At 64.2% G+C, this 14,857-nt stretch overlaps 1 protein-coding gene across 1 annotated transcript; it reads left to right on the forward strand.

The window, feature by feature from the left end:
• Nucleotides 1–7,160: 7,160 nt before the first annotated feature.
• On the forward strand, nt 7,161–13,300 carry GTPBP6 (GTP binding protein 6 (putative)). Its single transcript, XM_069463514.1, is given in 7 exon segments — nt 7,161–7,219; nt 10,270–10,478; nt 11,201–11,317; nt 11,320–11,351; nt 11,879–11,940; nt 11,943–12,030; nt 12,567–13,300. Coding segments are annotated over 6 exon segments (591 nt in total). The 5' UTR covers nt 7,161–7,219; nt 10,270–10,310; the 3' UTR covers nt 12,691–13,300.
• The last annotated feature ends 1,557 nt before the right edge of the window (nt 13,301–14,857 follow it).

Raw genomic sequence — 14,857 nt, forward strand, 5'->3', positions numbered from 1 at the left:
CCTGAGCCCGGTGTTCGCGGCTGCAGTGCGCGGTAATGGCGCCAGTGCGACCTGACCTCAGGGCTGTGGACTCCTGACCCTGCACTGACGACGTCACACAATCAGTGATAGTTTCCGTCCTTTCCCCCGTTCTCTCCTTGGCGTCCCCCAAACCCGTTTGGATCAGCAAGACCCCCTGTGCCGTCGTTCGTACCACACGGAAGATTCCCAGTGGCCGTTTGCTGAGTTCCGTCCAGGGGGCTCCGACTTCCCGTGGGGAAGGTTTCGGGCTCTGAACCGGCTGGGGAGCAAACCACGTGCCCTCTGTTTGCAGCCGCGGGACACGTTATCGATAACAGAGCAGTCACACTCCTCACTGTCCCCCTGCCCCCAACTCTGGAACCCTCAGCTTTAGCCCCAGAATGAGGCCAGAGGGCGGCTTCACCAGGGAGGAAGGTGGCGCCGGGGCCAGAGCTGGCTCCAGTGTGCAGGGGAGCCCGGAGCTGGTCCTCGCCCTGCACACAGAGCCGGCCTGGGGTCCCCACAGCCCTGCACGACCCCTCAGCACCCCAGGAGCCCCACGCACCCTCCCAAGCAAGCTCGGCCCTTCAAAGGCTCCCTGGCGGGGCGGGGCCTGCACGTCCCTGTGGCTCACTCACCATCCCGGTGCTTGGTGTCCTGCAGCCCTCGGGTAGCACGGACGGGACGGCTCGGGGACCAGCTAGCAAAGATGTCGCCCGCTAGACTCACACAGCCGTGAGCTCCTGACCTGGGGAGGCTGCGTCCCTCCAAGGGTGCCTGTCGGTTCTAATTCCGTCTCTCACTCTGTTAACGGGGAAGACGGAGCCCACGTGAGCCCCTCCCGGCGCTGGTGCCGCGGAGTCCGGATCCTCAGAGCCCAGCGATTTTAAGGATACCGTTCCACGTGTCCACGTAACTCTCCGCCTCTGCACAGCCCGATCCGTTTACCCAGATTACGCACGTGACGACCGACGTTGCCCTCCAAGGCTCCTACTGCGGTGCTGCGCCCATGCCTGGAGAGCAGTGGCGTCTGCTGTGCCTTTTGGGGTACGTTCCTCCACTGTCCTCTGGTATCTCCCTCATTGTGTGGACTAAAATAACATCCTAAGCTCCCCCTCCACCGGCTGACCGAGGGACCCCTCCTGGCCAAGGGGACGCCCTAAAGCTGAGTTGCTGGCCAGGAGGAGGGGGTCAGACCTGCCCCATCACACCTCTCCCTTCTTGGGGACATCCTTTGTGACTCACTGACAGGCCTGAGGCTGTGCTAGGCACACCAGCAGGTCCTCAACAAATACATGTCCGGTGGCTTGTCTCTGATGAACAGACTTCTTTACGTTAAAACTCTCTGAGCCTGTAGACAAAGTTTCGTGTGTTGAACCAATTACAAGAATCTTTAAACCCAACTATCGCCTGTAACCCCCTACTTCGGGATGTCCCACCTTTTGGGGCCAAACCAACGTCCACCTTCCACGTATTGATGTATGACTTTCCCTGTGACCCCTGTCTCCCCGAAATGTATAAAACCAAACTGTGACCCAGCCACGGCCAGGCCACTTGCTCAGCCACTTGGCGTGGCTCCAGGCCGTGGTCCTCAAATTTGGCTCAGAATAAACCTCATTATATTATTTTACAGAGTTTGGCTCCTTTTCCATTGATAATTTTATAAAATAGCGTAAAAAGCCAATCCCCAGCCATTTCCTTAAAAGGGTAGCCTGGACTTCGAAGTCAGCTGTATAATAAAAATTAAGAAGCCAATTTGGAACAAATGAAAAATCCAGGTGATTTTAAACTCTTCAACTGTCCCTTTCACGGAACTAAAAGTGATTAATTGACACAAAGGACTAGACCTAAGTCACCTGCTCTTCCTAGGGGCTGTGGCCCCAGAAAGCCACCTTGTTCTCTCCTCCCACCCAGGCTGGGCAGGTGCCTGTGGAGCCGCCAGACCACTGCAATGCAGGGCCTGGAAGATAGCTTGAAAACCAGCCTTAGGTTCTGACAAGGTGATGTTATCCACGGAGAAAGTTAAGCACCTTTATGGACACCAGCTGCTCGACTCCGGAGTGGCCATTACAGTTACTAATTATCGTCATCTTTTCTAGCTAGACCTGTGGCGTTATGTTTAGCCAGGCCCTTCACAGTTCTCTCCTTGCACCCCCTTACTGAAGGGCGGTGTCACCTGCAGGTGGCACCTGGCACCTGGAATGATGTGATGCTACGACCGGGTTTAACATCAACTCCTGAAACATCAGAAAGGCCACGGCTTTCTGGACCCTGAAACAGGAACGTTTCAACCTAAACCGTTTTCCTGTGAAACAAAACAAGAGCTCCTAGTAGAGGCTGGGATGCCGGGACCCTGTGCCCGCCGGGACCCTGTGCCCACCTGCCCAGAGCACAGCACGAGTCTGGGGAGGGGGGTCTGCCAGGGCGGGAGCCGAGAGGGAGACACAGGAAGCCGCGTATGTAGGAAAATGTGTTTGTTTTGAACATCTGGGTGCACATGGGTGGAGGCGGAAAAAGGCATCCGCCAGAGAAAACGGGAAAGCCTTGGGTTTTATAGAGCGTTTTTCTGGGAGGAGTAAATAAATTCCTTTGAAACAACCAAGATGGGCTGGGCACAGTGGCTCATGCCTGTAATAATCCTAGTACTCTGGGAGGCCGAGGCGGAAGGATCGCTCGAGATCAGCAGTTCGAGACCAGGCTGAGCAAGAAAGAGACCCCGTCTCTACTAAAAATAGAAACAAATGATTTGGACAGCTAAAAATCTATATAGAAAAAAATTAGCCGGGCATGGTGGCGCATGCCTGTAGACCTAGCTACTCAGGAGGCTGAGGCAGGAGGATCGCTTGAGCCCAGGAGTTTGAGGTTGCTGTGAGCTAGGCTGATGCCACCGCAGTCTAGCCTAGGCAACAGAGTGAGACTCTGTCTCAAAGAAAAGAAAAAGAAAAAAAAAAAAAAAAAAAACCTAAGAGGGATAAGGAAAGTAAGTTCCCCTCTTGCAGTTCATCCCCTCATCCCCCTAGTGTCTGGCAAAGGCTAATACAACCCCAGGAAGGGGCGGCCAGCTGTGGGTTTTATGGGTCCGGATGGAAGTTCCCGGCGGGTGAATTCTTTAAGCCAAAGGGGGTCCTTTGAGGGATTTCCCGCAGACCCAGGTGACTCCACTAGGGACGCCCACCTGCCCGTCAAGGGATCCGGGACGGGACTTGGGAACCTCGAAGCCGCGCTGGAGCCCCCACGGCAGACTCGGGGACCCCGGGGCCGTGCTCGAGCCCCCAAGGCAGACTCAGGGACCCACCCCCAGGACTAGACTCGAGCCCCCAAGGCAGACTCGGGGACCCCGGAAGTCGGGCTGGGACCCCACGGCCGGACCCCGACTCCGCGCGAGGAGGAGGGAGGCGACAGCAGGGCCCCGCTCGCCGCTCTGCCTGGCGCGAGTCCGCCCGGGCCCGCCCCTCACGCCTACCCTGCCCCGCCCTGAGCGAAGCGCATCCGGATGACGTAGGCCCAGCGACGGTCCTGGCTCGGGCTACCGGTTCTATCTCCCCGCCCCTGACGCGCCTGCGCATCACAAGCACGTGATACAACTTGGCCAATGGGGATTGCGGATCACAAGCACGTGATGCAAGTTGGCCAATGGGGGCGTAAAGATGGCAAACACATGACACAACGTGACCAATGGGGAGCCCGCCCCGGCCCAGCGCCTTCCGGGCGGATGCGGCATTTGGGCCCTGCGGGCCGCCGTCCGCTCGGGGCTCCGGCTCTCCCGCCTGGGCCGCGGCCGCCGCCGCCATGTCCCGCGCGCGCGCTTGCCGCCTTCGGCCGCTGGGGCCCCGGAAACTCGGAGGGGCCAGGGAGCGGAGGGCGGGGCCCGCGGGCGGACGGCCGCGGAAGCCGAGCGGGAGAGGACGAGGACGAGGAGGAGGAGGAGGAGCTGCTGAGGAGGGACCTGCTGGTGCCCGCGGGGACCCAGCGCGTGTGCTTGGTTCACCCTGAGGTCAAGTGGAGCCCGGGGAAGCCGCAGATGACTAAAGGTGCCCGGTCTGGGCCGGCGGGAGGCGGGGCTTTGGGGGGCGGGACTCCAAAGGGAGAAACTCATTGGGTGGTGACGGGGGCGGGGACTCTGGGAGGAGCTCATTGGATGAGCATGCGGGGCGGGCACTCTGGGGGAGGGACTCGGGACGGGGCTTAATGATGGGAGGAGCTCGCTGGGTGGAGACGTGGGCGGGGTCTGGGGGCGGGGTCTTGCCGAGCCCCTGGGGCTGATGAAGGGTATGTCCATGAGTCAGTCAGTCCTGTGACAGCGAAGGCCCAGCCAGGGACAGCGCAGTGTCCCTGCCCAGGCTGCCCTTGGGGGCCTGCGTGCAGCCGCCACCCGCTGCAGCTTCCAGAAACTCCTCCTGTCACCCCCTGGTCATCACTGTTACCTTGGGGGTCCTACTGCCCTGGTCACTGTCACCACTGGTCATCACTGTCCCACTGCAGGTTCTACTGTCCTGGTCACTGTCACCACTGGTCATCACTGTCCCCCTGGAGGTCATCACTGTCCCCCTGGAGGTCCTACTGCCCCCCTGGTCATCACTGTCACCCCCTGGTCGTCACTGTCCTGCTACCCCGTGGTTGTCACTGTCACCCTGCAGGTCCTGCTACCCCCTGGTCATCACAGTCACCCCCAGGTCGTCACTGTAACCGTACAGGTCTTGCCGCCCGCTAGTTCACCCCCTCCTGCTCCACTCTGCCCACCCTCCCGCCTGGGCCTGCTGTCCTTCTCCCCGTCTGAGAGAGAAAAGACTCCAGCACAACCCACAACCCCCTGTCACTGCTGTCCAGAGGGTGTCAGGGACCCTTTACCTCATCCACCAACACTTCCACTTCTGGAATTTTGGACGTGCAAAGACGTCTATGCAGAAACGCTCATCAGGCTTGCGAGGGTAAAGACCACCAACTCCCGACCGTCTGCGATGGGAAGTTGTCTGACTGGGACGTCCGTCCTCTCCTCATCTGTGCATACAGCAGGCGCTGTGACGCCCACGCTGCGCCCGCACGCTTGGAGGCCGGCAGAAACCCGCCCACCTGCAGGGCAGGGACGGGGCAGCAGGGTTAGGAAGTCGGGCAGGTGGTCTCCACGGTGGGCCAGGGTCGCCTGGGGTACAGAGGGACACACATCTGGAGTGCTGTGCAGACCTAGGGAGGACCCCCAGGGAGCGAGTCCTGGGGACCCCAGGACCCCTGAAGGGCTGACCGTGACAGCTGCGGGTAGGGCCAAGCCACACAGGGCCTCGTGACCACGTGAGGACTCCGTGTTCACCCCGAGTCGCTGGGATTTGAGCAGATGAGTGACCCTGAGTGGTGGTGGTTTCTATGCCTCTTTTTTCTTTCTGGCAAGACCTTTATTGAGATAGAATTTGTGTAGCATACAATCCTCCATCGTGAAGGGTACAATTCAGTGGCACTTAGCACATTCACAATCTTGTGCAACCCCCACCTCTGTCTCGTTCCAGAACATTCCCATCTCCCCAAAAGGAGAGCCGTCCCCATCAGCAGTGACTCCCCAGCCCCTCCGCAGCCCCTGGCAACCACTGACCCACTTTCCGTCTCTGTGGTTGGCCTGTTCTGCACGTTTCGAGGAACTGCGGTCACACACGACTCGCCCTTTGCTGTCTGCCTTCTGTCACTGGGCACCCTGTCTTCAAGGTCCACCCACGTCGTAGGGTGTGTCAGCTTCGTTCCTTTTCGTGGCCACGTAATTTCCCACGTGGAGGTGGACCGCGTTGTGTGTCCGTTGATTGCTGGACCGACACTTGGCTGTTTCTGCCTCTCGGCTGTTGTGAACACACGTGAACGGGCTTTCTGGAGGACGCTTGCCTGCAGTTCCCGGGGCGGACACCTGGGGGTGGAATGGTGGGGTCCAGCGTGGTCTTGTGACCAGAGCCCCACAGGCAGGCAGCTGTGTGGGGTAGCTGGGGAGCTCGGGGGCCGCGGGAGCCGTGCAGCCCCTCATGGTTGATCCCGGGCTTTGACCCGGGGAGGACGGGCGCAGACAGCAGCTGCCGGGCTTGCTGAGGGGCCGGGCGTGAGGTTTCAGGAAGACAGTGGGGCCCACCAGGAGTCAAGTCTGAGAAGCTTCGCTTCCCCCCACGGTGGAGAGGACGGGGACCTCGTCTCGTCAGCCACCCACTCACCAGCCTTGTCATGGACTTCAGCCTCCTTTCCTCCGTTTCCTCCTCTGCCCGTGGCCGGGAGCTCAGCACGTTGCTGGGAGGAGCCGGGCTCGCCCAAGCGCAGCTCCAGCTGGCCGCGGTCTGAGGGAGGAGCGAGGAGACCACTGAGGCTCCGCAGTGGGCGCTGGGCACACGGTGCAGGCTTGGTGGGCCGTCAGGAGGGGGCGTTTGCTGCTGGCCTGAGATGGGAGGAATGAAGATGAGAACGTAGGACGCTGCAGGGCAGAGGAGAGTGCTCCAGGGAGGGGGGCCCTGGCAGCGTGTGAGTGACCTGGGGCCGCGACCATCCCACAGGACTGTGTCCTCCCCCAGTCCCGGAGCCCAGGAGTGTGAGACGCAGGTGTCTCGGGGCCGCGCTCCCTCCGCGGGCTCCAGGGGAGGCTCCTTCCTGCCTCTCCCAGCTCCTGGGGGCTCCAGGCGTCCCTGGGCTTGTGGCCGCGTCACTCCAGCCTCTGCCTCCGTCTCCACGTGGCTTCTCCTCTGCGTCTGTGTCTCCTCTTCTGTCTCTTAGGAGGACACCTGTCCTTGGGTTTAGGGCCCTCCCTACTCCAGGATGGTCTCATCTCGAGATCCTTCACTAATCACATCTGCCAAGATCCTGCTTCCACGTAAGGTCTTGTCCCCAGGCTCTGGGGTCAGGACGCCGAGACAGGTCCTCTGACGCCGCCCTGCAGCCAGGTAGAGACACCGTCCCGCTGCCCTCCTCCCTTCTCCTCCTCCCCCATCTCCTCCTGGAGCCCCCTCCTGCGCTGAGAGCGCGAGGCCCGCGTCCCCGCAGGGCCCTGGGTGCGGCTGCGTGTCCCCTGCCGTGTGCGCGGCTGACGGCCATGGGGACTGCGCAGGCGAGTCCTTCCTGCAGCTGCAGCAGCGGCTGCTGCGGGACAAGGAGGCCAAGCTCAGGAGGGCCCTGGAGAGGCTGCGGAAGAAGCGGCACGTCCTGCGCAGGCAGCGCACGCGGCGGGAGTTTCCGGTGGTCTCCGTGGTGGGCTACACCAACTGCGGTGAGTTCCGGGAGGGCTGGGGACGGTTCGGGAGGCTCCGCCTGCGGACGCCTCGGACGGCGGCTTCCGAGGCAGCAGCGCGGGGAGCGGAACGTGCCCTGCGGCTCCCCAGGCCCCGCGGCCGACGTCCGGCGAGCTGTCAGCGCTTGGCGTTCACGGGCGTCCTCTTTTCAAAGTGTTTTCCAAGCTCCGAGAAACAGAAAAAAGGGGACCTTTGCATTTTTAAATCCATGCCCAGTAGACACCTTAGAGGAATCAAAGCAGCTCAGGTTTATAAAATGAAACTTCCCAGTGAGTGTCAAGACGCATCTGAACCTGGACGCTAACCGCAGTCCCACACGGGACACGGAGCTCCGGCTCCCACCGCGGTCTCGGGCCCTGAGCAGCCTCAGGCAGCCTGCGACACACGCCCGGCGCAGCAGCCACCCCAAGCCTCCCTCCCCCGCCCCGTGTCCCCTCAGCACCTGCCCACGCTTGTCATGTCCGGGCCCTTCTGTGTGCTCGGGAAACGTCGGTGTCACCAGCTCTGTGTCCAAGACGGCGGGGACCTCCCCTAAAACCTGGAGCCACACAGCTTGGGGCACGTCCAGGCCTGAAACACGTTTCACATACACGTAAATGCATGCTGTGTGGGGAACGCAAAGTGCCGCTGCCCGGCTGAACCACAAAGACCAGTTCTGGAACTTTCATCACAGTTCTGTGTGCCTGAGTCGATGCGTCAGGTTTCTAGATAGATCCCTGAGGCTGGGCAGGCACGGGAGATTTGATGTTAGGGTTCACATGCACGCCGTGCGTCAGGGCCACCCGTCCGCGGGGTTCACGTGCACGCCGTGCGTCAGGGCTATGCGTCCACGGGGTTCACGTGCACGCCGTGCGTCAGGGCCGCCCGCCCGCGGGGTTCACGTGCACGCCGTGCGTCAGGGCCGTCCGCCCGCGGGGTTCACGTGCACGCCATGCGTCAGGGCCGCCCGCCCGCAGGGTTCACGTGCATGCCGTGCGTCGGGGCCGCCGGCCCGCGGGGTTCACGTGCACGCCGTGCGTCAGGGCCGCCCGCCCGCAGGGTTCACGTGCATGCCGTGCGTCGGGGCCGCCGGCCCGCGGGGTTCACGTGCACGCCGTGCGTCAGGGCTATGCGTCCACGGGGTTCACGTGCACGCCGTGCGCCAGGGCCGCCCGTCCGCAGGGTTCACGTGCACGCCGTGCGTCAGGGCCGCCCGCCCGCGGGGTTCACGTGCACGCCGTGCGTCGGGGCCGTCCGCCCGCGGGGTTCACGTGCACGCCGTGCGTCGGGGCCGCCCGCCCGCAGGGTTCACGTGCATGCCGTGCGTCGGGGCCGCCGGCCCGCGGGGTTCACGTGCACGCCGTGCGTCAGGGCTATGCGTCCACGGGGTTCACGTGCACGCCTTGCGCCAGGGCCGCCCGTCCGCGGGGTTCACGTGCACGCCGTGCGTCAGGGCTATGCGTCCACGGGGTTCACGTGCACGCCGTGCGCCAGGGCCGCCCGTCCGCGGGGTTCACGTGCACGCCGTGCGTCAGGGCTATGCGTCCACGGGGTTCACGTGCACGCCGTGCGTCAGGGCCGCCCGCCCGCAGGGTTCACATGCACGCCGTGCGCCCGGGCCGCCCGTCCGCGGGGTTCACGTGCACGCCGTGCGTCGGGGCCGTCCGCCCGCGGGGTTCACGTGCACGCCGTGCGTCGGGGCCGCCCGCCCGCAGGGTTCACGTGCATGCCGTGCGTCGGGGCCGCCGGCCCGCGGGGTTCACGTGCACGCCGTGCGTCAGGGCTATGCGTCCACGGGGTTCACGTGCACGCCTTGCGCCAGGGCCGCCCGTCCGCGGGGTTCACGTGCACGCCGTGCGTCAGGGCTATGCGTCCACGGGGTTCACGTGCACGCCGTGCGCCAGGGCCGCCCGTCCGCGGGGTTCACGTGCACGCCGTGCGTCAGGGCTATGCGTCCACGGGGTTCACGTGCACGCCGTGCGTCAGGGCCGCCCGCCCGCAGGGTTCACATGCACGCCGTGCGCCCGGGCCGCCCGTCCGCGGGGTTCACGTGCACGCCGTGCGCCAGGGCCGCCCGTCCGCGGGGTTCACGTGCACGCCGTGCGCCAGGGCCGCCCGCCCGCGGGGTTCACGTGCACGCCGTGCGCCCGGGCCGCCCGTCCGCGGGGTTCACGTGCATGCCGTGCGTCGGGGCCGTCCGCCCGCGGGGTTCACGTGCACGCCGTGCGTCGGGGCCGCCCGCCCGCAGGGTTCACGTGCATGCCGTGCGCCCGGGCCGCCTGTCCGCGGGGTTCACGTGCACGCCGTGCGCCAGGGCCGCCCGTCCGCGGGGTTCACGTGCACGCCGTGCGCCAGGGCCGCCCGCCCGCAGGGTTCACATGCACGCCGTGCGCCCGGGCCGCCTGTCCGCGGGGTTCACGTGCACGCCGTGCGCCCGGGCCGCCTGTCCGCGGGGTTCACGTGCACGCCGTGCGCCAGGGCCGCCCGTCCGCGGGGTTCACGTGCACGCCGTGCGTCAGGGCCGCCCGCCCGCGGGGTTCACGTGCACGCCGTGCGCCCGGGCCGCCTGTCCGTGGGGTTCACGTGCACGCCGTGCGTCAGGGCCGCCTGTCCGCGGGGTTCACGTGCACGCCGTGCGCCAGGGCCGCCCGTCCGCGGGGTTCACTTCACTCAGAAATGACCGGCGAGCGCTCTCTGACGTCTGTGCAGTGTTTAGGCCACAGCGGCACAGCCATTTGGCGCCATTGCTGGTGTGGCCCCTCGCTACACGGCTCCTGCCGTGTGTACCCCATCATCCCCCCGTGTGCAGCACGACCTCCTTGTCCGTGTGTATACGGACGCCCACACTGGACCCCGCCCCATCCCGCTCGACCAGAGACCTGTTGCGTGTGTCCATCTTCTCTCTGCTCTGAGAGCCCCCGAGCTCAGAGTAGCCCCTGGGCAACCCGGGCCCAGCAGGAACGTGGTCTCAGGGCGGGTGCCCACGTTGCACACTGCACGATTGGGGGACACGTGAGAGTCTCTAAGCAACGCCCGCCCCGTGTCCTAGGAAAGACCACGTTGATCAAGGCGCTGACGGGCGACGCCGCCATGCAGCCCCGGGGTCGGCTGTTCACCACGCTGGACGTCACGGCGCACGTGGGCTCGCTGCCCTTGTGCATGACGGTCCTCTACGTGGACACCATCGGCTTCCTCTCCGAGCTGCCGCACGGCCTGATTGAGTCTTCCTCCGCCGCCCTGGAGGACGTGGCCCACTCGGTGAGTGTGGGACAGGCTAGGGGCCGGGGGTCCTCAGTCCCAGACACAACTCGGGGACCAGGACCCCTAGACGCGTGCAGACTCAGGGCCAGGGTGCAGTGGCTCGGCAGGGGGGCCTGGGCAGACCCGGCCAGGGGACGCAGGAAGGCCCCAGAGCAAGGTCAGGAAAAAGGTCCTGGAATTTGGGTGAAGCCTGCGGTCTGGTGACTGGCGTGTGCCTCGCCGGCCTGTGGTGACAGGCGCACAGCCATGCTTCAGGGACCAACAGGGACAGCGGCTGAGGCCCGGGGCGGCTCTCCCTGTCCTGGCAGTTCTCTGAGAGTCTAAAACTTTGCTGAAATAGAAAGATGCTCTAAAAAAAATTGGGTGCATCCAAACAAAAAACCAGCCCCACACCCCGACGTGATCACCCCACAGTGGAGCGGGAACGTCCTCCTGGTGGCAGAATTACTTACACAGGCATTTTCCCTTTGATGTGTTCTCCAAATTTTGCATACTGCCCTTCTCTCCAAAACCTTTGGGGAAACAGCAACCTTTACAACACGAAATCGTGTAAACTTTTTTGTAAGATCTCACAGAAGGACACAGTGAGCTCAGAGCCCTGCATGAAGCCGGTGGGCCGGGTGGGTGGCATCGTGCGAGGCCCTGCCCTGGGCCCGTGCAAGATGTGGGGCTGGGGACCGTGGCCGGTGGCTCTGATCGGCGGCTGGGCCGTCCCGCAGGATGTCGTCGTGCATGTGAGGGACATGAGCCACCCCGAGGCCGAGCGCCAGAAGGCCAGCGTGCTGTCCGCGCTGCGCGGGCTGCAGCTGCCGGGCCGGCTGCTGGACACCATGGTGGGGAGGTGCACAACAAGGTGGACCTGGTGCCCTGGTGAGCGCCGCCCCCGGGGTCCCCTTCCCTGTGTGTGTGGGGGGCAGGGAGCTGCCCCCTGGGTCCCCTGCGCTGCGCACTGAGCCCTTAACAAGGGGGTCTGGGACTCCCCCAGCTGTCCCCAGCGCTGGTGCCCGCGGCCCTTCTCACCCCCGCGTGTGCCCAGTGGGGTCGGCTGAACCGACAGCCCTCGGTTGCCTGCACAGTCTGTCCCAGCCATCACCCACAGGCCCCGTTCACGTGGCCATCTGGTCATTGTCCCCATGCTCAGCCTTGCTGTACAGCCCTCTCCTGTCACAGGAGTCGCAGCCGGGGCACAGGAAGCCCCCCAGGCTGGGCCCTGTGGGCGGCTGACTCGGGGACCTTCGTCTGGGCAGGTGGTCCCAGGCCCCATGGGTAACGCTCAGGACTCCCCTGGGCAGGTGGTCTCCAGTCTGGGCCCCGTAGGTGGGTGGCTCTCAGGACCCTTATGTCTGCGGGAGGCCCCCCAGGCTGAGCGGGGTCCGCGGTGTCCCCGCCTCACACAGGTATAGCCCCGTGGAGCCCAGCGCCATGGCCGTGTCCGCCCTCCTGGGCCGGGGGCTGCAGCGGCAAAAACTGAACTGGAAGAGGCGGTGCTGAGGGCAACAGGGAGATGGGTCCTCACCCTGCGCGTGCGGCTGGCGGGGGCCCAGCTCAGGTGAGCGGCCTCCCCGGGCGGGAGGGCGGGTGCCCTGGGCTTCTGCGTGCGTGGGGAGAGCCGTGCGTGCCAAGGACTTCGGGGTGCACGGGCCAGCTGGGGTGTTTCCGAATGGACCACAGCAAGTCTGTGTCCTGCTCCAGCATCCAGAGTCCAGGGGCCCCACTGGCACCCACTAACCCTGACCCTGATCCTGCACCTGCTAACCCTGACCCTAACTCTAATCCTGCACCTGCTAACCCTGATGCTGACTCTAACCCTGTACCCACTAACCCTGACTCTAACCCTAACCCTAATGCTGCACCCACTAACCCTGACCCTGACCCTAACTGACCCTAACCCTAACTGTGCACCCACTAACTCTAACCCTGACCCTGCACCCCACCAGGGACACCAAAGCTCCAAGCAGAGGATTGGGGATGGGCACTGGATTGGGGAGAGGCAGGGGTTGGGGACAGTCCAGGCTTCCTTGAGGACAAAGGTTAGCATGACACTAACGGAGTCCTTTGGGTCCCTGCTGGTGTCCGTGTCCCCAGCTGGCTGCACCGGGAGGCCACGGTACAACAGGTGGTCGTGATCCCTCAGGACAGGGTGGCCGAGGTGAAGGTCGTCATCAGCAACGCTGCCTATGGCAAGTTCCAGAAGCTCTTTGCAGGGTGAAAGGACGCCTCACGGTCGGGGAACCGAGTCTTTGCAGCGTGGGATGAGCGGCCGCCTCTGTGTGTCTGAGGTCCTGGCTCGCTCCTGGGCGTCTGTGGCAGTGACCACCCGGGCCGGGGCCTCACTGCCCCCGTGGGCAGCCGCACGTCACCCCAGACGGGGCCCGGCCGCCTCGGGGTGCCGGGAACTGGTCGCCCTCCCGGCCGTTTCCGCGCAGGACGGGGAAGATTGTTCCGTGTTTGTGGTTCCTCCGGAGCCTGCTTGGGAGCCGTGGCCCTGGTGGCTCAGACAGTGGCTTCCCGTGTGGCTGTGTTCATGGGTCACAGACGGCCGGCCTTGCCTTCCCCATGGTGTGGCCGGAGAAACGCCTAGAAACCGGCCTCCTGCCAGCCCGGGCGCAAGAGAAGCAGCTCTGTTCATGAGGAGGCACCAGCCGGACAGCGGTGGTGTCACAGGCGTCCGCTAAGGGACAGAGTGACACAGAGTCACCTTCACACGGCCGGGCAGACACACCCCTCACTGTGTGTGTCAGCTGTGGTTGCCGATAGGGAAAATAAAATTTCTTCCATCTTTCGGACGAGCAGGACGTGACCTGTTGGAGCAAACCGCGCCCCCCAAGCGGTGACCGGCCCTCTGCAGAGACGGGTCCTCAGCTCCGGGAGGGACGTTTGGGGCTGCACAGCGTCCGGGGTCCCGGGGTGTCAGGGACATGCGTGTGCGTCTCTGACAGGGGGGAGCCCGCACCATGGCAGGGCTGCTATGGAAATGCTGAAGAGACGTTCAGTAGTGACCCTTCCCCGTGGGGACCAGGGACAGGTTTTCGTTAATTGTTTTCCTCAGACTTGTGTTCACGATGACACTCACCATGTTGTCTGGGTTGTCCCAGAACGTCAGCATCCGGGGACGGGTGGGAAAATCTCTGCGCCTCTCCTGAGTGTGCACATGGGTGTGGGGACTTCTCCCAAGGCAGGGTGACGGGCGTCCCTGACGAGTGAGGCTCCATTGTGCCCATGGCCCCAGCCCCCGCCATGTCCCACACGTCGCCCGGGATCCGGCTGCGGTGACTCTGCCAGCTTGGGTAGGTGTGGTGGGCAGAATGATGTCCCCGGAGATGGCCACGTCCTAATCCCACGTTGAAGACAGAATAATGTCCCCAGAGAAGGCCACGTCCTAATCCCACGTGGTAGATTTCTACGACGTCTCCTGGAGATTCTCCATCCACAGCCCCCACCCTGCCTCCCCCCACGGCCCCTGGGCTGTGAGTTCCTGCTGTCTCCACTGCATTCCAGATGGGTCTGGGGTCCCCGGTCCCTACGGAGCCTCCTTTCCTGTCGCCATAGTTACTGAGTAGAGCCTGAACCTGTTTTACCTCATACGGCATCTGCCGGTTTCCATGACGTCTCCTGGAGGTTCCCGAGGACCTGCCCGGCCACAGCTTGGTTTCACCCAGGGAGACCCCACTGGGCTTCTGGCCTCCGGAACCGTCCACCCCGTGTGGTTGTAGCCACTGCTCTGTGGTCACTGTGTCCCACAACCCGGTGGGGACTCCATCTCACGGAGCCCTGGGTGTGCAGGACGGCAGGACCAGCTCCACGGGGCCTGGCGATTGCTGGCTCAGATGTCCCTGAGACAATCTGAGCTGTCACCCCGGAGGCCAGAGGATAGGGTGGGCATGTTGGGGATCTCAGAGGACCGGGCGGGGGGTGGTCTTTGGGAGTCCAGAGGGGAGGGTGGGGGCCTCAGGGAGCGTAGAGGGGACAGTGGGGATCTCAGGGAGTCCAGAGGACAGGGTGGAGAGTCTCGGGGAGGACCAGGTGGGGGTCTCAGGGAACCCAGAAGGCAGGGTGGGGGGTCTCGGGGAACCCAGAGGACCAGGTGGGGGTCTCAGGGAACCCAGAGGACCAGGTGGGGGTCTCAGGGAACCCAGAGGGCAGGGTGGGGGCCTCGGGGAGCCCAGAGGACCAGGTGGGAGTCTCGGGGAGCCCAGAGGACAGGGTGGGGGTCTCGGGGAGCCCAGAGGACAGGGTGGGGGTCTCGGGGAGTCCAGAGGACAGGGTGGGGATCTCGGGGAGCCCAGAGGACAGGGTGGGGATCTCGGGGAGCCCAGAGGACAGGGTGGGGTCTCGGGGAGCCCAGAGGACAGGGTGGGGATCTCGGGGAGCCCAGA

This window comes from Eulemur rufifrons, chromosome 30 (assembly GCF_041146395.1).
Source record: "Eulemur rufifrons isolate Redbay chromosome 30, OSU_ERuf_1, whole genome shotgun sequence".
NCBI lineage: Eukaryota > Metazoa > Chordata > Mammalia > Primates > Lemuridae > Eulemur > Eulemur rufifrons.